Source organism: Salvelinus sp. IW2-2015, linkage group LG6.2 (genome assembly GCF_002910315.2).
Source record: "Salvelinus sp. IW2-2015 linkage group LG6.2, ASM291031v2, whole genome shotgun sequence".
Lineage (NCBI taxonomy): Eukaryota > Metazoa > Chordata > Actinopteri > Salmoniformes > Salmonidae > Salvelinus > Salvelinus sp. IW2-2015.
This window is the reverse complement of record NC_036846.1, coordinates 7299554-7321271: the sequence shown is the minus strand read 5'-3', so window position 1 is coordinate 7321271 and position 21718 is coordinate 7299554. Positions and strand designations below refer to the sequence as shown.

General features: G+C 44.0%; 1 protein-coding gene across 1 annotated transcript in view; it reads right to left on the bottom strand.

Moving 5' to 3' along the window:
- LOC111965748 (large neutral amino acids transporter small subunit 3-like) overlaps positions 1-21367 on the bottom strand; it is a 38046-nt gene extending 16679 nt beyond the window's left edge. Inside the window, exons 1-5 of the mRNA XM_023990020.2 lie at positions 21064-21367; positions 9245-9405; positions 4772-4970; positions 2562-2617; positions 1036-1112 (exon numbers count right to left, since the gene is read on the bottom strand). Coding sequence (XP_023845788.1) covers positions 1036-1112; positions 2562-2617; positions 4772-4970; positions 9245-9398 — 486 coding nt within the window. The 5' untranslated portion in view covers positions 9399-9405; positions 21064-21367. The remainder of the gene's footprint in view (positions 1-1035; positions 1113-2561; positions 2618-4771; positions 4971-9244; positions 9406-21063) is intronic.
- Between the last annotated feature and the right edge of the window lie 351 nt (positions 21368-21718).

The following is a 21718-nucleotide window of genomic DNA, read 5'->3' as shown; positions in this document are numbered from 1 at the left end:
TTTACAACATTAACAATGTCTACACTGTATTTCTGATCAATTTCATGTTATTTCACTGGTCAAATTTTTTAGCTTTTCTTTCAAAAATAAGGACATTTCTAAGTGACCCCAAACATTTGAACGGTAGTGTATGGTAACACAGGCCTACTGTACAGTAATTATAACACACACACAGGTGGCCCCAGACTAACACAGGCAAGGTACCTCATGTCATATGACGTGCACACACACGCAAACAACTACCTCCCAGAAACAACACTCTGTCCTCTCAGGTCTATGACGCTAATGTTACGCTCGTTTAGAGAATGAGACCAAAGCGCAGCGTGGAAAGTGTTCATGATATTTAATACTGAAAACACACACAAAACAACAAAATATAAAAACGAACGTAAAGTTCTGCAGGGCTAGACAGCAACTGTGCAAAAACAAGATCCCACAATCTAAGGTGGGAAAAAGGGCTGCCTAAGTATGATCCCCAATCAGAGACAACGATAAACAGCTGCCTCTGATTGGGAACCATACTAGGCCAACAAAGAAATAGAAACATAGATTTGCCCACCCAAGTCACACCCTGACCTAACCAAATAGAGAATAAAAAAAGCTCTCTAAGGTCAGGGCGTGACAGCTAACCACCCCATATTACTCAATCAATACTGGGAAATTCCTCTGTGCCGCAAAAACACCTTGTTGGCTCATCATACAAGCAGGACAAAACTGAATGATATTGGTTTTTCAGTGATATGGGAAGCCAACATCCAGTAATCGAGGTCTTCAAGGACAACAGTGTTTGCTGCTTTTTTGATCCGAGGTAAACAGATGTGAGGATTTGCTGTTTTATCAACGACTTGAATAGAGCAAATATTGACTGGTGCATTGGACAAACTTAGACCAGATGGACTGGAGGTGTCACTAGTCTCTGTGTGTGTGTGTGTGTGTGTGTGTGTGTGTGTGTGTGTGTGTGTGTGTGTGTGTGTGTGTGTGTGTGTGTGTGTGTGTGTGTGTGTGTGTGTGTGTGTGTGTGTGTGTGTGTCTCACCGTAAGGGAGGTGAAGGTCAAGCAGATTCCTCCGAAGCCGTTGAAGGAGAGGGCCAGAAAGATGAGAGCAGAGAGCTCTGGAGAGAGAAAAGGAGATAGAGGAGGTAAAGAAATAATCCACAAAAAAAAACTATATTTTGGTATTTTTTCATTAGTCCACTGTTGGTACAGTCACAAAATGTTTCGCATGTGAGTGTGTTTTAAATATATACAATTTTCAAGTAATGTGACACATCATGATGATGACGCGTTTTGCAAGTTACACTTTGCTTCTTAAAAGTCACATTTCTTGAAAACTTGATTGCTGACATGCAAAACATTTTGGGGCTAATGTGGACCAATGAAACAAATACCAACATATCGTTTTGAAGTCGATTATTTCTTTAAACACTGTTGACTAGGTGTATGAAGAAGTGTATAGTCCACAGCAGGGGTCTCCAAACTATTCTAGCATGAGAGCTACTTTTACAAAATCTAACATGTCGCAAGCTACACATTTTTTTGTTATAGCTTTCAAATAGGCAAGTTCTTCTCTTCTCCTCTACCCTGCTACTCTTCCCTGGGTCCTTGGTGTACAAGAGATGTGTTTTCTGTTAACATACTTGGTAAAATAATGGTTAATAAACAAACTCTAAGGGGTCCACATAAAATAATGTTTTATATTTTCCTGAATTCAGTTCTCTGTTTTATTTTCTTTGTTCTGAGTCCATGCCCATGCTTAAATCACATCAGAAGACTATTTGTGAGGTCTGGGGGAAAAAACGAACAAATTGAATTTATTTTGTGTAATTGCTCATTGCGCATCTAGCAACAGAGGAATGTGTCGGTCTAGCCATGTTTCTCCTGTTAGGCCTACTGCTGCAGCACGTCATGGCAGAGTTTGCAAACAAATCGCCACTCAATTGATACAAATAATGTAGTTCTGTCAGGTAAGCCTATTTTTCTGTTAACATTTAAAGGGAAAGTTCACCCCGGTGACACTTTGGTTCTTGAAAGTCCAGTATGTTGAAAACTTGACTGCTGACATGGAAAACATTTTGGGACAGTATCAACAGTGGACTAATGAAAAAATAGCAAAATATAATTTGAGTAGATTTTCCCTTTAATTGAAAATGTTTTGGGGGGAATGGCTTTCTGTCTACCCACAAGACGGTTATCATTAGCATCACTAACTGGCTACACACAAAATAGACTAACACGCACACCAAACAGACAGACGGGGGCAATATTGGCGGAAATTAATTGGCAGATATTGTGGCTAACCGGGGGTGGGATAATGTCAATATTGCTTTGATTGGATAGTAGCTGGGAGCTTTATGTTTATGACAGTTTGCGATGGAACTCGTGAAAAAAATGCATGTACTTTCAGAATTGATTGGCGAGCTACTCATATGTGGGCTGTGAGCTACAGGTAGCTTGTGCTCGACCTGTTGGAGACTCCTGGTCTACAGGTATCGACAAGTGGCAGTGTGTGTGTGTGTCTGTGTTTGTGCGTGCCTGTGGTGGGGATAATGTCTGTCACTTACGATGAGGATCGTACGCTGATATTGACATCATGGCACAAGAGAGACCAAAACAAAAACTGCAAAAAAGGAAGTTTCATTTTTAGATGGACATCCAGACCTAAAAAATACATTATTATACATTCATTAGCAAATAACAACAGTACATTTCAAGACAAGGAGGGAGATGAGAGCGGTGTACTAGTCAAATCTCTCTCTCTCTATTTGCTTTTTTCTCTCCGTTTTTTGCCGGAAGAGATTCCAACGAGGCAGAGGTTCTCCTCGAGCCATGTGTCTGTCATTACAGCATTCACACACCTCTTTTGTCTGTCACACATTCATCATTACTCATACCTCCACTATGGTAAACCTAAAACACACACATACGGAAACACATTGACACGTGTACTTTAAACCAGCGATTCTCAACTGGTGGGAGGTTTTGAATGGGTGGTGAATACTCCAGTCTGAATTTAAATGACTCAAACCAGGTATAAAGTGTGTAGAAATGATAATGAACCTATATTTCAATCACAGTATTTTCAATATAGAGTTATTAGCAGTGCTATTTAGCAGATTTGATGAACATTCTTCATCGAGAATATGGGCAAAATGGAATTATTGACAATGAAAAAGGTGTGACTGTTGTTCCCTTGTCATATAATTGGTACAATAAATATCAATAAAGCATTAAAAATAGTTTTCCAGACTGCTTTTTGGCCCAAAAAATTGCAATGCGAATATTGGATCGCTACTGAGACAACCTGGTTCAATTTGGGTCCCAAGGCAAAATCAGTTGAGAACCACTCCCTTAAACACACACACACACACAAAAAGACAAACACAGCCCCACCCATGTTCACTGAGGAGACACAAAAGACTAAATGCCCCTCCACCCGCCCTGGGTGTGTGATCTGGCATAATCTGACTTCCTCTGCCTTTAAGCAGTCTGACATTAACTTTTTGGGCTTTACCACTATTTCCCATTCCAATTTTTGGGGGGACTGCCTAGCGGTTAAGAGTGTTGAGCCAGTAACTAAAAGGTTGCTGGTTTGAATCCCTGAGCTCACTAGGTGAAACATCTGTCGATGTGCCCTTGAGCAAGGCACTTAACCATAATTGCTCCTGTTCCTCTGGATAAGAGCGTCTGCTAAATTACTCAAATGTAAATGTGAAAATGTCGATACAGCGAAAGTACTTTGGTGGGAAAAACTATTCAATTAGAGCTATATGACTAGTTTCGACAATCGTTAATATTCATGATGGCCACTGATATGGAAAATCTCGTTTGAATGAATAACTTTCATGGCTTTGCAAAGATCTGACAACTGCTTGCTGATTGCCCATTGGGCCAGGTGTGAATGTTCCGGGGGCCTAACCTACCCAAACAGTTTGAATACAATGGGAAGTCTGTTGATGGCTCATCAGCAGGCAGTAGGTATGCTAAATTGAGAGCCTGTGAAAGGCTCTTGTGCTTGCAGGAACAATACCATACAATACTTGCTTTATTGCCCAGCAGTGGCCCTGGAGCACTTAGGGGTAAACAGCATTAGATAGTATACAAGATATTGAACCCGGTAATCCTCCGGCTGCCGGCTCACCCCCTGCAGATTTCACAGCAGGCAACTCGGGGTTCGAGCCGGCAACCCTCTGGTTACTGGCCAGCTTCTCTAACCTCGAGACATTTTACATTTATATTTTAGCATACTTAACTGCCTGCTGATGGGCCATCAACGGGCTTCCCATTGTATTCAAACTGGTGGGTAGTTTAGGCCTCCGGAGACCTCCGCCACCCCAACAGTAACGTATACTCTTTTACAGAATAGTGTACGTTAACACCAAGGATAAACGGATATCCCGATATGCCTTGCTCATATGAATATCAAATGATATCGATATCATATTGAATTATCACTATTGGTACTAACCACTAGTTAATTAACCAATAAGGCACGAAGGGGTGTGGTATATGGCCAATATACCATGACTAAGGGCTGTTCATAGGGAACAACGCAACGTGGAGTACCTGGATACAGCGTTAGCCGTGGTATATTGGCGATATACCACAAACCCCCGAGGTGCCTTATTGCTATTATAAACTGGTTACCAACGTAATTAGAGCAGGAAAACAAAGTGTTTTGTCATACCCGTGATATTCGGTCTGATATACTACGGCTGTCAGCCAATCAGCATTCAGGGCTGGAACCACTCAGTTTATAATGTTATATAATTACCTGCCGAGGAGGCGTAGTGGGCGCGGGCCGTACTTGTCCATGAGGATGCCCAGGGGCAGGGTGGCAGCGCTGAGGAGGAAGGAGCCGATGGTGAAGCCCAGGTTGAGCATTTCCTCCTGGTCCACACAGCTCACCCAGATACCACTCTCCCAGGAAGTCAGGTTGCCCATCGCCAGCAAGTGGGCCATCGTGTCGTTCTCTATGGGAGAGATGCAAAGGTTACCGCTCATCCCTGATAGCAGTGTATTCTGAGGAAGAGTGTGTGTGCGTGCATGAGGAACAGCATGCATTAGTGGAGGCTGCTGATGTGAGGACGGCTCATAATAATGTCTGGAATGGAGCGGCATCAAATCATGTGTTTGATGTATTTGATACCATTCCGCTCCAGCCATTACCACGAGCCCGTCCGGCCCAATTGAGGTGCCACCAACCTCCTGTGGCATGCATTCGGAAAATATTCAGACCCCTTGACTTTTTCCACATTTTGTTACAGCCTTATTCTAAAATTGATACATTTTTTCTTCTTCTCATTAATACACAAAAACCTGTTTTCACTTTGTCATTATGGGGTATTGTGTGTAGATTTTTTAAATAAATAAATAACTTACTTACATAAGTATTCAGACCCTTTGCTATGAGACTTGAAACTGAGCTCAGGTGCATCCTGTTTCCATTGATCATCCTTGAGATGTTTCTACAAATTGATTGGAGTTCATCTGTGGTAAATTCAATTGATTGGACATTCCAGAAGGACAACCATCTCTGCAGCACTCCACCAATCAGGCCTTTATGGTAGAGTGGCCAGACGGAAGCCACTTGTCAGTAAAAGGTACATGACAGCACGCTTGGAGTTTGCCAAAAGGCACCTAAAGACTCTTAGACCATGAGAAACAAGATTCTCTGGTGTGATGAAACCTAGATTGAATTCTTTGGCCTGAATGCCAAGCGTCAAGTCTGGAGGAAACCTGGCACCATCCCTACGGTGAAGCATGGTGGTGGCAGCATCATGCTGCTTCAGCGGCAAGGACATGGAGACTAGGAGACAGGATCGAGGGAAAGATGAACAGAGCAAAGTACAGAGAGATCCTTGATGAAAACCTTCTCCAGAGCGCTCAAGACCTCAGACTTGGCCGAAGGTTCACCTTCCAATAGGACAACAACCCTAAGCACACAGCCAAACCAACGCAGGTGTGGCTTTGGGACAAGCCCTCAAGAATGTTCTTGAGTGGCCCAGCCACTTGAACCCAAATATCTGTCCAAACTGACAGAGCTTGAGAGGATATACAGAGAAGAATGGGAGAAACTCCCCAAATACAGATGTGCCAAGCTTGTAGTATCTACCCAAGAAGACTTGAGGCTGTAATCACTGCCAAAGGTGCTTTAAACTACTGAGTAAAGGGCTTGAATACTTATGTAAATGTGAAATTTCAGTTTTTTATTTGTAATACATTTGCAAACATATCTAAAAACCTGTCTTTGCTTTACCAATATGGGGTATTGCGTGTAGATTGATAAGGGGGGAAAACAATTTAATCAATTTTAGAATAAGGCTGTAACATAACAAAATGTGGAAAAAGTCAAGGGGTCTGAATACTTTGAATGCACTGGATGTCTTCCTCCTCTGTGTATGTAAGTCTTCCTCCTCTGATAGTGTGTGTTTATGTCACAACTTCCGTCGAAGTCGGCTCCTCTCCTTGTTCGGGCGGCGTTCGACGTCACCGGCGCTCCATTTTTCATATGTCCATTTGTTTTGTCTTGTTCCATACACACCTGGTTTTCATTCCCCAATCAATCTACATATATTTAGCCCTCTGTTTCCCATCATGTCTTTGTGTGTAATTGTTTATTGTTATGTGGATTTTGTCAGGCGCTATACTTTTGATATGTTCCGTATTTTTGGCACGTTATTGTTCTTATGTGCTGTCATTTTTGGAACGGAATTTAAGTGTGCCTGTTTATTACACTGCTCTCCTGCACCTGACTTCGCCTCTCATACACACCCCTGACAGTTTGTTGGTCTGGGTTTCCGTTAGGAAAATGTGGCGCTGGACATTTGACTGGCAACATTTTAATTTACCCGTCATTTAAGAAATGTATCTATTGGTTGCGTAACCTGATTAGGGCGTCCACCCACTGAGGGGGAATTGGTTTTGTCGTGCCCTCTTCACGACTGTCTTGGTGTGCTTGGACCATGATAGTTTGCTGGTGATGTGGACACCAAGGCACTTGAATCTCTCAACCTGCTCCACTACAGGCCCGTTGATGAGAATGGGTGCGTGCTCGGTCCTCCTTTTCCTGTAGTCCACAATCATCTCCTTTGTCTTGATCACGTTGAGGGAGAGGTTGTTGTCCTGGCACCACACGGCCAGGTCTCTGAGCTCCTCCCTTTAGGCCGTCTCATCGTTGTCCGTGATCAGGCCTACCACTGTCGTGTCATCAGCAAACTTAATGATGATGTTGGAGTCGTGCCTGGCCATGCAGTCATGAGTAAACAGGGAGTACAGGAGGGGACTGAGCACGCACCCCTGAGGGGCCCCCGTGTTGAGGATTAGCGTGGTGGATGTGTTGTTATCTACCCTTACCACCTGGGGGCGGCCCGTCAGGAAGTCCAGGATACAGTTGCAGAGGGAGGTGTTTAGTCCCACGGTATTTAGCTTAGTGATGAGCTTTGAGGGCACTATGGTGTTGAACGCTGAGCTGTAGTCAATGAATAGCATTTTCACATAGGTGTTCCTTTTTGTACAGGTGGGAAAGGGTAGTGTGGAGTGCAGCAGAGATTGCATCATCTGTGGATCTGTTGGGGCGGTATGCAAATTGGAGTGTGTCTAGGCCTAGGGTTTCTGGGATAATGGTGTTGACCAGCCTTTCAAAGCACTTCATGGCTACAGACGTGAGTGCTACGGGTCGGCAGTCATTTAGGCAGGTTACTTTAGTGTTCTTGGGCACATGGACTCTGGTGGTATGCTTGAAACATGTTGGTATTACAGACTCAGACAGGTAGAGGTTGAAAATGTCAGTGAAGACACTTGCCAGTTAGTCAGCGCATGCTCGGAGTACACGTCCTGGTAATCCGTCTGGCCCTGCTGCCTTGTGAATGTTGACCTGTTTAAAGGTCTTACTCACATCGGCTACGGAGAGTGTAATCACACAGTCGTTCGGAACAGCTGATGCTCTCATGCATGTTTCAGTGTTACTTGCCTCGAAGCGAGCATAGAAGTAATTTAGCTTGTCTGGCAGGCTCGTGTCACTGGGCAGCTCGCAGCTGTGCTTCCCTTTTTAGTCTGTAATAGTTTGCAAGCCCTGCCACATTCGATGAGTGTCGGAGCTGGTGTAGTATGATTGAATCTTAGTCCTGCGACGCTTTGCCTGTTTGATGGCTTGTCTGAGGGCATGGATTTCTTATAAGCTTCTGGGTTAGAGTCCGGCACCTTGAAAACAGCAGTTCTACCCTTTAGCTCAGTGCGGATGTTGCCTGTAATCCATGGCTTCTGGTTGGGGTATGTACGTACAGTCACTGTGGGGACGACGTCATCGATGCACTTATTGATGAAGCCAGTGACTGATGTGGTGTACTCCTCAATGCAATCGTAAGAATCCCGGAACAAATTCCAGTCTGTGCTAGCAAAACAGTCCTGTAGCTTAGCATCTGCTTCATCTGACCACTTTTTTATTGACCGAGTCACTGGTGCTTCCTGCTTTAGTTTTTGTTTGTAAGCAGGAATCAGGAGGATAGAATTATGGTCGGATTTACCAAATGGAGGGTGAGGGAGAGCTTAGTATGCGTCTGTGTGTGTGGAGTAAAGGTGGTCTCGAGTTTTTTCCCCCTCTGGTTGCACATTTAACATGCTGGTAGAAATTGGGTTAAACGGATTTTAGTTTCCCTGCATTAAAGCCCCCGGCCACTAAGTCTATAAAATAATTGCTCTTGCACAGTTTGGTTGGCGTTTGGCTAGGCTACTTTGAAGCAAGGTAAGACATGCCTCATAATATGTAGTAAAACGTTCAGGTTTCAAACAATTAAGTTTATGTTTTCTAAATACATACTGCCTGTAGCTCATTGCAAAGTGGTGTGTAACACAGTGAAGCCTGCCTAGTTGCCTATGCACTTGAATGGCGAATGGGAAGCACGCTTCAATTACCAGTTAAGAAATGGTAGCTCTTTTTAATCATGGCCATCGTTTAAAAACGTTTTTTTATACATGTGATTGCCTTTAGAATCGTTGCACAATGATTGGGCTTATTAAAGCGCATGTTTCCCTCCAGCAGCAACAGACATCTGTTTAAGCTGTATCAGCAGCTCTTGCGCTACACCCACTGGTATCTGAATCAATAGGCTAAAATGCATTATTTCTCAATGGGATTTTTTCCCAGACAATTGGCTGGCTGCAATTATATTTATTAGCGTTTGATTTTTTTTAAATCGGCCAAAAGCCGGCTATTACCAGCTAACAGAAACCCTGGTGTGTATCCTACCTGAGCAGAGGTGTGAGTAGAAGCCCTCGCCCTTCAGCATGAGGAGGAGGGAGCCCCATCCCAGCAGCACGGCAGAACACAGCAGGTTCTCCAACACCGCCGTCACAGCCATCCACCAGCGCCTACTATAGGCCTGGAGGAGAGAGGGCGCCATTGCTGCTCTGAGAGAGAAAGAATGCAGAGAGAGAGAGTGTGTGAGAAAGTAGAAAAGTGGAGAGAGAGAGAGTTTAATCAATACATGTAGATGTTACAGCCAACAGTACAGTATTAGACTACACATTTCCAGCTATAGGCCAGCATGTTACTTTGACAAGGGGACACTGGCTAGGATCCAGTGAGTCACCTCCCTGGAATCAGAAAGAGTTCAAAAAACAGAACAGCTCTGACCAAACTAGGTCATGGAACATCAACCACCAAACCCCCTGGTCCTTTTTCAGAGTAGCAGTTTTAGTTCAAACCAGGAGGAGACACCAGTCTGCCTCTACCACACACATACACACACAACAGAAGACAGGTGACCTCAGTCTCTGACATGACCAACAGCCAATATCAAATAGCCTACTGTCCGGTCATGATCACCTTAACAAACTTGTAAAAAAGGACTAAGCGAGCAGCTGAGAGAGAAAACGACAGTGCAGTGAAAGAGGGGGAAGTGGGGGGGGGAAAGAGTGAGGGGTGGTGTCTGTCAGTGGACTTGAGTTAGCCTAAGTGGGGGGTGGGGGGGGTGGGGGGGGGGGGTGGACAGACGTGAACAGGATATCCATTCAACAGACTTTATGAGGGGGTCCTGTCTGTGACTGTGTAGTCCGGGCATGTGTGTGAAGGACAGACAGAGAGTGTTTTATTGAGAGATGGCTGAGAGAGAAAAGTGTGTGTGTCGGGGGGAGAAAGAGAGGGAGTGTGTGTGACTGTGTGTAATGGGATTAGGCATAGTCCAGCGCACTCCTTTGTGCCAAGAAAGTATCTGAAGAGGGGGATTTCTCTTGTAACTGACACCCCATGCTGGACACACAATCACACACACGGCTCCCTTAACCCTCTCAACAATGAGTAACATCTTTACAGGCACTTAGCAACTTATGTCTGTAAATGTGTTCTATCTGTGATTCCGAGGGAATAGAAGACATTGACTGGCAGCGACAATAACACTCCACAAACAACAATGGTGCTGCCGTACATACAGTTGAAGTCGGAAGTTTACGTACACTTTAGCCAAATACATTTGAACTCAGTTTTTCACAATTCCTGACATTTAATCCTAGTAAAAATTCCCTGTTTTAGGTCAGTTAGGATCACCACTTTATTGTAATGTCAGAATAATAGTAGAGAGAATTATTTATTTCAGCTTTTATTTCTTTCATCACATTCCCAGTGGTTCAGAAGTTTACATACACTCAATTAGTATTTGGTAGCATTGCCTTTAAATTGGGTAGTAGGTTGGTGGTCTGTTGATAGCCCTCTAGTGGTGTGGGGGCTGTGCTTTGGCAAAATGGGTGGGGTTATATCCAGCCTGTATGGCCCTGTCTGTGGCCCTGTCATCGGACAGGGCCACAGTGTCTCCCGACCCCTCCTGTCTCAACCTCCAGTATTAGTTTATGTGTCGGGGGGCTAGGGTCAGTCTGTTATATCTGGAGTATTTCTCCTGTCTCATCCGGTGTCCTGTGTGAATTTAAGTATGCTCTCTCTAATTCTCTTTCTTTCTCTCGCTCTTCTCTCGGAGGACCTGAGTCCTAGGACCATGACTCAGGACTACCTGGCCTGATGACTCCTTGCTGTCCCCAGTCCACCTGGTCATGCTGCTGCTCCAGTTTCAACTGTTCTGCCTGCGGCTATGGAACCCTGACCTGTTCACTGGATGTGCTACCTAGTCCCGGACCTGCTGTTTTGGACCCTCTCTCTACCGCACCTGCTGTCTCTAACTCTGAATGATCGGCTATGAAAAGCCAACTGACATTTACTCCTGAGGTGCAGACCTGTTGCACCCTCTACAACCACTGTGATTATTAGTATCTGACCCTGCAGGTAATCCATGAACGTTTAAACATCTTGGCCATGTTCTGTTATAATCTCCATCCGGCACAGCCAGAAGAGGACTGGCCACCCCTCAGAGCCTGGTTCCTCTCTAGGTTTCTTCCTAGGTTCTGACCTTTCTAGGGAGTTTTTCCTAGCCACCGTGCTTCTACATCTCCATTGCTTGCTGTTTGGGGTTTTAGGCTGGGTTTCTGTACAGCACTTTGTGACATCGGCTGATGTAAAAAGGGCTTTATAAATACATTTGATTGATTGATGGTATGTACCAGCTAAGTATAGGACCTAGTCCTAGTATCTACAGCACATAAATTGGACTTCCAGAGAATCCCCTCCAGACATACCGGTAGGACTACAGACAAAAGGCCTGGAAAAGCTCATCTCTGTGCTATATTAGATAAGAACGAGATGTATCTCCGTGTGTGCCTGAAGTAACCTCTGTGCGCTAGTGGTAGCATGTGCATGAGAAATTATAGAAACATGTCACGTGGTGTGCAAACTGAGTTATATAAGTCTGTCTCTTACTTTCCCTCCTCTGCCTATCTCTCACCTCACAAGATTTCCCACCTCTTTTCCCCCTCCATGTGCTGTTATCACTCCTTCCTTCCCCTTGGTCTTGAGTGGGTCGTTAGTCGTTAGAAAGAGGAGAAGGGTGACCGTCGTGGTGTAGGAAATGCAGACATTTTCTTGATGTTTCACTACTCAAAAATAAAACGTCTAAATTCTATCCCCTTGCCTTTGATTTAACTTCACCGTTCAACAAATTAATTCAACACTTGACTGAAAGACCGGTTGACACTCAACTGAATGATTAATCGACTAGCACAGTCCTGGGAGCTGAGGCTTGCAAACAAGTAGGAGGACAAAGAAACAGCTCATTTTAGGTTAACAAACAACTGGCGGCCCCTATCATATCACAGTGTGTACGGTTTGTGTGTGTGGAAGAAAGAGTGAGAAAGGGAGAAACACAAACCAATTTTATTTCCTGCAGTACCTATATTGCAGACTACTGTACAACCCTATCCTGGCTAGGATACAGCTGAATGATGCAATGTTGTAACTAACTACTACTTGATATTTACTCAGCTCTGGACAAGGCTGTGTCAGAGGTTTGAAAATGTGCGGTAGCCTATTACAAAGCGTTGTGAAATGGATATTATTACAGAGCATTTTTAAACTAATTCTCTTTAGTTATAACAAGTGAGGCCATGTATTTGATTATTGTGACTCATCACATGAATCAATTTGGCTCTCTCCCTCTCTCTCTTCTGACCCAAGGGATGAATCTGAATCTGACCTTGACCAGTTGGGTTTACCAACCTCCACGGGCTGGACAACAGGACAACATGTCAGGGAAAACACTTAACTTTCAGTTCTCATTCAAAAAACGAAGCAGTGGCGTAAAGTAAAAAATACTTTAAAGTACTACTTAAGTCGTTTTTGGGGGGTATCTGTACTTTACTATTTATATTTTTGACAACTTTTACTTCACTACATTCCTACAGAAAATAATGTACTTTTACTCCATACATTTTTCCCTGACACCCAAAATTACTCGTTACATGTTGAGTGCTTAGGAGGACAGGAAAATGTTCCAATTCACACACTTATCAAGAGAACATCCCTGGTCATCCCTACTGCCTCTTATCTGGCAGACTCAGTAAACACAAATGCTTAGTTTGTAAATTATGTCTGAGTTTTGGAGTGTGCCCCTGGCTATCCGTACATTTAAAAAACAAGAAAATCATGCCTTCTGGTTTGCTTAATATAAGGAATGTGAAATGATGTGTACTTTTGCTTTTGATACTTAATTAAGTATATTTAAAACCAAATACGTTTAGACTTTTACTCAAGTAGTATTTCACTGGGTGACTTTCACTTGAGTAGTTTTCTATGAAGGCGTCTCTACCTTTACTCAAGTATGAAAATGGTGTACTTTTTCCACCACTGTTAGGAAGGAAGTTCACTCTTGCTGACCTTTATTTTTTATTTAACTAGGCAAGTCAGTTAAGAACAAATTCTTATTTGCAATGACGGCCTACCCCGGGCAAACCTTGGGCAATTGCACGCAGCCCTATGGGACTCCTAATCACGTCCGGATGTGATACAGCCTGGATTCGAACCAGGGACTGTAATATATTAATATATGTATTAATATATTATTGTTCTTTCAAATGCAGGGTTTTTTCTGCATAGAAAAGTATTGGTTTTTTTCGTGCCACCTATGTCCAAACAGTAAAAATAAATAAACATTCTTGGTTTTAAATATGCAGAAATCGCTCCACCATTTCCTGGTTGCTAAAATTCTAATAGTTCACCTAATCTCAGTTTATGTGATAAAACTAGCAAGTAAAGTGTAGAAAATCATTCTACCATCTAAACCGCTGTGAAATATATTTTTAATTTCCAGAAATATGGCATTTTCAGCTGTTTAAAACTGGTTTACAAAACCGAAAGTAAAAGATGCAAAAACAAAACTTAAGGATGGGAAGCATAGAAATAGCGCACATAGAACTTGCTTTCAATGAGAATGACAGATCTATAACTTACTTTTCTATGTAGATTTGGTCATAGCCCAAAAGTTACATACTGCAGCTTTAAAACCAGACCTAAATAATATAGAAAAGATAATGGACCTATATATTTTTTTAAAAGATCATATTTGAGAACTATTACCAAAATAAAAGCCAAACTGTCAGGGAGAATCTAAAATTTAAAAAATTATGCATTCAGGAGTTTTGTCATGGCATGGGGCCCCCATTGATTTTGTGTGACTCAGAAAGCACATGCCATCGCTAAATGTGTAGAATTGCAGGAAATTAGCTTTAAAACTGAAACATTTTCTCTCAACCCCATGGAAACATTTTCAGAATTGCTTTAAAACAGCATATTTCATTGCAAAAATGTGTAGAATTGCAGGAAATTGTCTTTAAAGCAGCTATATTTTGTCACTGCAAACAACAGGAGGGTCTCTAAAATGTTCGACATTGGCCACGCCCCTCACCTGAACCCTGGAATGGACATAAAATGTGTGGCTCCAGAACCAAGTTAAATGTTATACATCTCCATCACATTAGCTAGATATGTAAATTAGTTAGATGGTTTGAGTGCCCCCCCAAAAAAATCACACTGGTCGGATTGCCCAATCTAATGTGGACGAAAGTAGCGACCAGTGACAGTAATTTCCGAAATAGCTAGCTAGCTAAAAAGTAGTGATGCCATTCCGAATTTCTTCGATGAAATGGCTCATTTGTCAAAGTTCATGTAAAAGAACCGGCTCACGTTCAAATACATACTTACCAGGCCAAATTATGTATTTTTCTATACACTCAAATCAAATCAAATCAAATTTTATTAGTCACATACACATGGTTAGCAGATGTTAATGCGAGTGTAGCGAAATGCTTGTGCTTCTAGTTCCGACAATGCAGTAATAACCAACAAGTAATCTAACCTAACAATTCCACAACTACTACCTTACACACACACACAAGTGTAAAGGGATAAAGAATATGTACATAAAGATATATGAATGAGTGGTGGTACAGAACGGCATAGGCAAGTGAGTAGATGGTATAGAGTACGGTATATACATATGAGATGAGTACTGTAGGTATGTAAACATAAAGTGGCATAGTTTAAAGTGGCTAGTGGTACATGTATTACATAAAGATGGCAAGATGCAGTAGATGATATAGAGTACAGTATATACATATGAGATGGGTAATGTAGGGTATGTAAACATTATATTAAGTGGCATTGTTTAAAGTGGCTAGTGGTACATTTTTACATAATTTCCATCAATTCCCATTTTTAAAGTGGCTGGAGTTGAGTCAGTATGTTGCAGCGCCGCTAAATGTTAGTGGTGGCTGTTTAACAGTCTGATGGCCTTGAGATAGAAGCTGTTTTCAGTCTCTCGGTCCCTGCTTTGATGCACCTGTACTGACCTCGCCTTCTGGATGATAGCGGGGTGAACAGGCAGTGGCTTGGGTGGTTGTTGTCCTGATGATCTTTATGGCCTTCCTGTGACATCGGGTGGTGTAGGTGTCCTGGAGGCAGGTAGTTTGCCCCCGGTGATGCGTTCTGCAGACCTCAACCCTCTGGAGAGCCTTACGGTTGTGGGCGGAGCAGTTGCCGTACCAGGCGGTGATACAGCCCGACAGGATGCTCTCGATTGTGCATCTGTAGAAGTTTGTGAGTGCTTTTGGTGACAAGCCGAATTTCTTCAGCTCCTGAGGTTGAAGAGGCGCTGCTGCGCCTTCTTCACGACGCTGTCTGTGTGGGTGGACCAATTCAGTTTGTCCGTGATGTGTACGCCGAGGAACTTCAAACTTCCACCTTCTCCACTACTGACCCGTCGATGTGGATAGGGGGGTGCTCCCTCTGCTGTTCCTGAAGTCCACAATCATCTCCTTTGTTTTGTTGACGTTGAGTGTGAGGTTATTTTCCTGACACCACACTCCGAGGGCCCTCACCTCCTCCTGTAGCCGTCTCGTCGTTGTTGGAATCAAGCCTACCACTGTAGTGTCATCCGCAAACTTGATGATTGAGTTGGAGGCGTGCATGGCCACGCAGTCGTGGGTGAACAGGGAGTACAGGAGAGGGCTCAGAACGCACCCTTGTGGGGCCCCAGTGTTGAGGATCAGCGGGTGGAGATGTTGTTACCTACCCTCACCACCTGGGGCGGCCCGTCAGGAAGTCCAGGACCCAGTTGCACAGGGCGGGGTCGAGACCAGGGTCTCGAGCTTGATGACGAGTTTGGAGGGTACTATGGTGTTAAATGCTGAGCTGTAATCGATGAACAGCATTCTCACATGGGTATTCCTCTTGTCCAGATGGGTTAGGGCAGTGTGCAGTGTGTTGCGATTGCGTCGTCTGTGGACCTATTGGGTCGGTAAGCAAATTGGAGTGGGTCTAGGGTGTCGTAGGGTGGAGGTGATATGGTCCTTGACTAGTCTCTCAAGCACTTCATGATGACGGAAGTGAGTGCTACGGGGCGGTAGTCGTTTAGCTCAGTTACCCTTAGCTTTCTTGGGAACAGGAACAATGGTGGCCCTCTTGAAGCATGTGGGAACAGCAGACTGGGATAAGGATTGATTGAATATGTCCGTAAACACACAGCCAGCTGGTCTGCGCATGCTCTGAGGACGCGGCTGGGAATGCCGTCTGGGCCTGCAGCCTTGCGAGGGTTACACGTTTAAATGTTTTACTCACCTCGGCTGCAGTGAAGGAGAGCCGCAGGTTTTGGTAGGGCCGTGTCAGTGGCACTGTATTGTCCTCAAAGCGGGCAAAAAAGTTGTTTAGCCTGTCTGGGAGCAAGACATCCTGGTCCGCGACGGGCTGGTTTTCTTTTTGTAATCCGTGATTGACTGTAGACCCTGTCACATACCTCTTGTGTCTGAGCTGTTGAATTGCGACTCGATTTTGTCTCTGTACTGGGATTAGCCTGTTTGATTGCCTTGCGGAGAGAATAGCTCACTGTTTGTATTCGTCATGCTTCCGGTCACCTTGCCCTGGTTAAAAGCAGTGGTTCGCGCTTTCAGTTTCACGCGAATGCTGCCGTCAATCCACGGTTTCTGGTTTGGGAATGTTTTAATCGTTGCTGTGGGTACGACATCGTCAATGCACTTCCTAATGAACTCGCTCACGAATCAGCATATTCGTCAATATTGTTGTTGGACGCAATGGAACATATTCCAATCCGCGTGATCGAAGCAGTCTTGAAGCGTGGAATCAGATTGGTCGGACCAGCGTTGAACAGACCTGAGCGCGGAGCTGTTGTTTTAGTTTCTGTTTGTAGGCTGGAATCAACAAAATGGAGTCGTGGTCAGCTTTTCCGAAAGGGGGGCGGGGAGGGCCTATATGCGTCGCGGAAATTAGTATAATAATGATCTAGGGTTTTTCCAGCCCTGGTAGCACAATCGATATGCTGATAGAATTTAGGGAGTTTTGTTTTTAGATTAGCCTTGTTAAAATCCCCAGCTACGATGAATGCAGCCTCAGGGTGTGTGGTTTCCAGTTTACAAAGAGTCAGATAAAGTTCGTTCAGGGCCATCGATGTGTCTGCTTGGGGGAATATATACGGCTGTGATTATGATTGAAGAGAATTCCTTGGTAGATAATGCGGTCGACATTTTATTGTGAGGAGTTCTAGATCAGGTGAACAGAATGACTTGAGTTCCTGTGTGTTGTTATGATGATCACACCACGTCTCGTTATCATAAGGCATACCCCCCCGCCCTCTTCTTACCAGAAAGATGTTTGTTTCTGTCGGCGCGATGCATGAAGAACCAGCTGGCTGCACCGACTCCGTTAGCGTCTCTTGAGTAGCCATGTTTCGTGAAGCAGAGCACGTTGCAATTCCTGATGTCTCTCTGGAATGCTACCCGTGCTCGGATTTCATCAACCTTATTGTCAAGAGACTGGACATTGGCGAGTAGTATGCTAGGGAGTGGAGCGCGATGTGCCCGTCTCCGAAGCCGTGCCAGGAGGCCGCTCGTTTGCCCTTTACGGCGTCGCACAGGGTCGCCGGCTGGGATCAGATCCATTGTATTGGGTGGAAGGCAAAACACTGGATCCGTTTCGGAAAGTCATATTCCTGGTAGGAACGATGATGAGTTGACGTTAATCGTATATTCAGTAGTTCCTCCCGACTGTATGTAATGAAACCTAAGATTACCTGGGGTACCGATGTAAGAAATAACACATAAAAAAACAAAATACTGCATATTTTCCAAGGAACGCGAAGCGAGGCGGCCATCTCGTTTCGGCGCCGGATGTTGTGAACTGAAAGAATCAGTATGGACCAGATTGATGCGCTCTCCCCAGTATGCGCTCTCCCCAATTTTCATCCTGTAGTACTAACTCAAAAAATTTCTGGGACACRGTAAAGTCCATGGAGAATAAGAGCACCTCCTCCCAGCTGCCCACTGCTCTGAGGCTAGGAAACACTGTCACCGCCGATAAATCCACTATAATTGAGAATTTCAGTAAGCATTTCTCTACGGCTGACCATGCTTTCCACTTGGCTACCCCTACCCCGGTCAACTGCCCGGCACCCTCGACAGCAACCCGCCAAAGCCCCATCCATTTCTCCTTCACCCAAATCCAGATAGCTGATGTTCTGAAAGAGCTGCAAAATCTGGACCCCTACAAATCAGCCGGGCTAGACAATCTGACCCTCTCTTTCTAAAATTATCTGCCGAAATTGTTGCAACCCCTATTACTAGCCTGTTCAACCTCTCTTTCATATTGTCTGAGATTCCCAAAGATTGGAAAGCCTCTTCAAAGGGGGTGACACTCTAGACCCAAACTGCTACAGACCTATATCTATCCTACCCTGTCTTTCTAACGTTTTTGAAAGACAAGTTAACAAACAGATTACCGACCATTTCGAATCGCACGTACCTTCTCCGCTATGCAATCTGGTTTCAGAGCTGGTCATGGGTGCACCTCAGCCACGCTCAAGGCCCTAAACGACATCATAACCGCCATCGATAAGAGACATTACTGTGCAGCCGTATTCATCGACCTGGCCAAGGCTATCGACTCTGTCAATCACCACATTCTTATTGGCAGACTCGACAGCCTTGGTTTCTCAAATGATTGCCTCGCCTGGTTTACCAACTACTTCTCTGAGAGTTCAGTGTGTCAAATCGGAGGGCCTGTTGTCCGGACCTCTGCCAGTCTCTATGGGTGCCACAGGCTTCAATCCTCGGGCCGACTCTCTTCTCTGTATACATCAATGATATTGCTCTTGCTGCTGGTGATTCTCTGATACACCTCTACGCAGACGACACCATTCTGTATACTTCTGGCCCCTCTTTGGACACTGTGTTAACTAACCTCCAGACGAGCTTCAATGCCATACAACTCTCCTTCCGTGGCCTCCAACTGCTCTTAAACGCAAGTAAAACTAAATGCATGCTATTCAACCGATCACTGCCCGCACCTGCTCGCCCGTCCAGCATCACTACTCTGGACGGTTCTGACTTAGAATACGTGGACAACTACAAATACCTAGGTGTCTTCTTAGACCGTAAACTCTCCTTCCAGACTCACATTAAGCATCTCCAATCCAAAATGAAATCTAGAATTGGCTTCCTATATCGCAACAAAGCATCCTTCACTCATGCTGCCAAACATACCCTCGTAAAACTGACCATCCTACCGATCCTCGACTTCGGTGATGTCATCTATAAAATAGCCTCCAACACTCTACTCAACAAACTGGATGCAGTCTATCACAGTGCCATCCGTTTTGTCACCAAAGCCCCATATACTACCCACCATTGCGACCTGTACGCTCTCGTTGGTTGGCCCTCACTTCATACTCGTCGCCAAACCCACTGGCTACAGGTTATCTACAAGTCTCTGCTAGGTAAAGCCCCGCCTTATCTCAGCTCACTGGTCACCATAGCAGCACCCACTCGTAGCACGCGCTCTAGCAGGTATATCTCACTGGTCACCCCCAAAGCCAATTCCTCCTTTGGTCGTCTTTCCTTCCAGTTCTCTGCTGCCAATGACTGGAACGAACTGCAAAAATCTCTGAAGCTGGAAACACTTATCTCCCTCACTAGCTTTAAGCACCAGCTGTCAGAGCAGCTCACAGATTACTGCACCTGTACATAGCCCATCTATAATTTAGCTCATTCAACTACCTCTTCCCCTACTGTATTTATTTATTTTGCTCCTTTGCACCCCATTATTTCTATTTCTACTTTGCACATTCTTCCACTGCAAATCTACCATTCCAGTGTTTTACTTGCTATATTGTATTTACCTCGCCACCATGGCCTTTTTTTGCCTTTACCTCCCTTATCTCACCTCATTTGCTCACATTGTTATTAGACTTATTTTTCTACTGTATTATTGACTGTAGGTTTTGTTTATTCCATGTGTAACTCTGTGTTGTTGTATGTGTCGAATTGCTATGCTTTATCTTGGCCAGGTCGCAGTTGCAAATGAGAACTTGTTGGAACTTGGTTAAATAAAGGTGAATTTAAAAAAAAAAATGTTTCTGCAGTGAGGATTCGTCCTCTTTATATAATAATTGTTTAACCTATTACCCGAAAAACGTTGTTTTGAGCAAAAACAAAAAAGACCAGTAGTACCAGTATGCAAATCAGGGAGACAAAATGAACGGTTCTTTCACCGATGCGATTCGCGACGTCCGCCAAAAAGATCCGTTCAAAAATAACCATTCGTTCGCAAAAACAATGGTTTTCAGTCACAGGACAAGCTACCTGCCTGCCGTTGGCGCGTGAGAACGTTCCGTAGTCGTTACGCTCGTTACTGTGAACTCAGACTTCGAATTTTCATTATACGATGTGTGACTTGCACCACGTTGTCCTTAAATAATGTGTGAATTCTACAGTTGAATTTTGAATTGTTTTAAATTCCAAAGGGCCAGCAGGTCAAACGAACGACGAAAATGAACGAGTCACTCGGAAAAATGAATAATGACTCGTGTCAATAAAAGAGTCATCCAAAAAGAACGAATCAATCGCAAACTGAACATCACTACTAAAAAGTAGTCCTGCCCTAATTAACCGCCATATTTATTGTCATCAAAACATACAAGCAAATTTAACATAACAAATCCGAGTATTATCATTGCAATAACGCATTAACAAGCACATATACCTCTGAAAGTAACTAAAACACCATACATTCGTCAGCTAGTGCTTGCCTTTGTGGGTATATTTGGCACTTGCTAGCTTTTAGTGTCATTTTTAGATACAAAGTCAACAAAAAATATGTTGAAGTTTCTAATAAAAATGATGACTTACTTCAGCTCTTTTTCTTAGGAAAAATAAATGTCACAACGTTGACAGAACGTTTCTTGTAGCTGTAGAAACACTTCTCTACGATTTCGATTTCTTCTCTTCCCCTCCTAAAGCAAAACACGACTCTGATTTATATCAAGCCTACCCCGTGTTCTTCGCGTGTAGTTTCTGGCACCGCATAATGTACACTTTCTTCGTCTACTCCCTCTCTCTCCCTTTTCTCCCTCCCTCTCCAAATTTGACTTCGTAACTCGCTCCGTCTGTATTTTTTCTTCCTAGAATCCTAGCCATCCGCCCCCTTTGTCACTCGGTCACATTTTTACTTTGGAGGCATGGCTTTATCTACCAGCGAGGAATATGTTAGGTGCCCGCTACCTGTAGGTTAGCCTCCTGGAAAAAGGCAATGATGAAAAAGTGAGAGTGAGGAGAGAGGAAGACGATGTTCAGCTCTTGACATGAACCCCCGAAATTAAAATAATACAACTATACATATATTAGAATGGGTGACATGGGTTCAATACGTTTCATTAAGAGATTATGTTTCACATATTTTCACCTCTATCTGTGAGTCATGTTACAATGTTGAACAACTGCCACTGCCGGTGCCACGACATTCTTCGTTCAGGTTTAACGGCGGTTGGCATCCAATAAATATTGC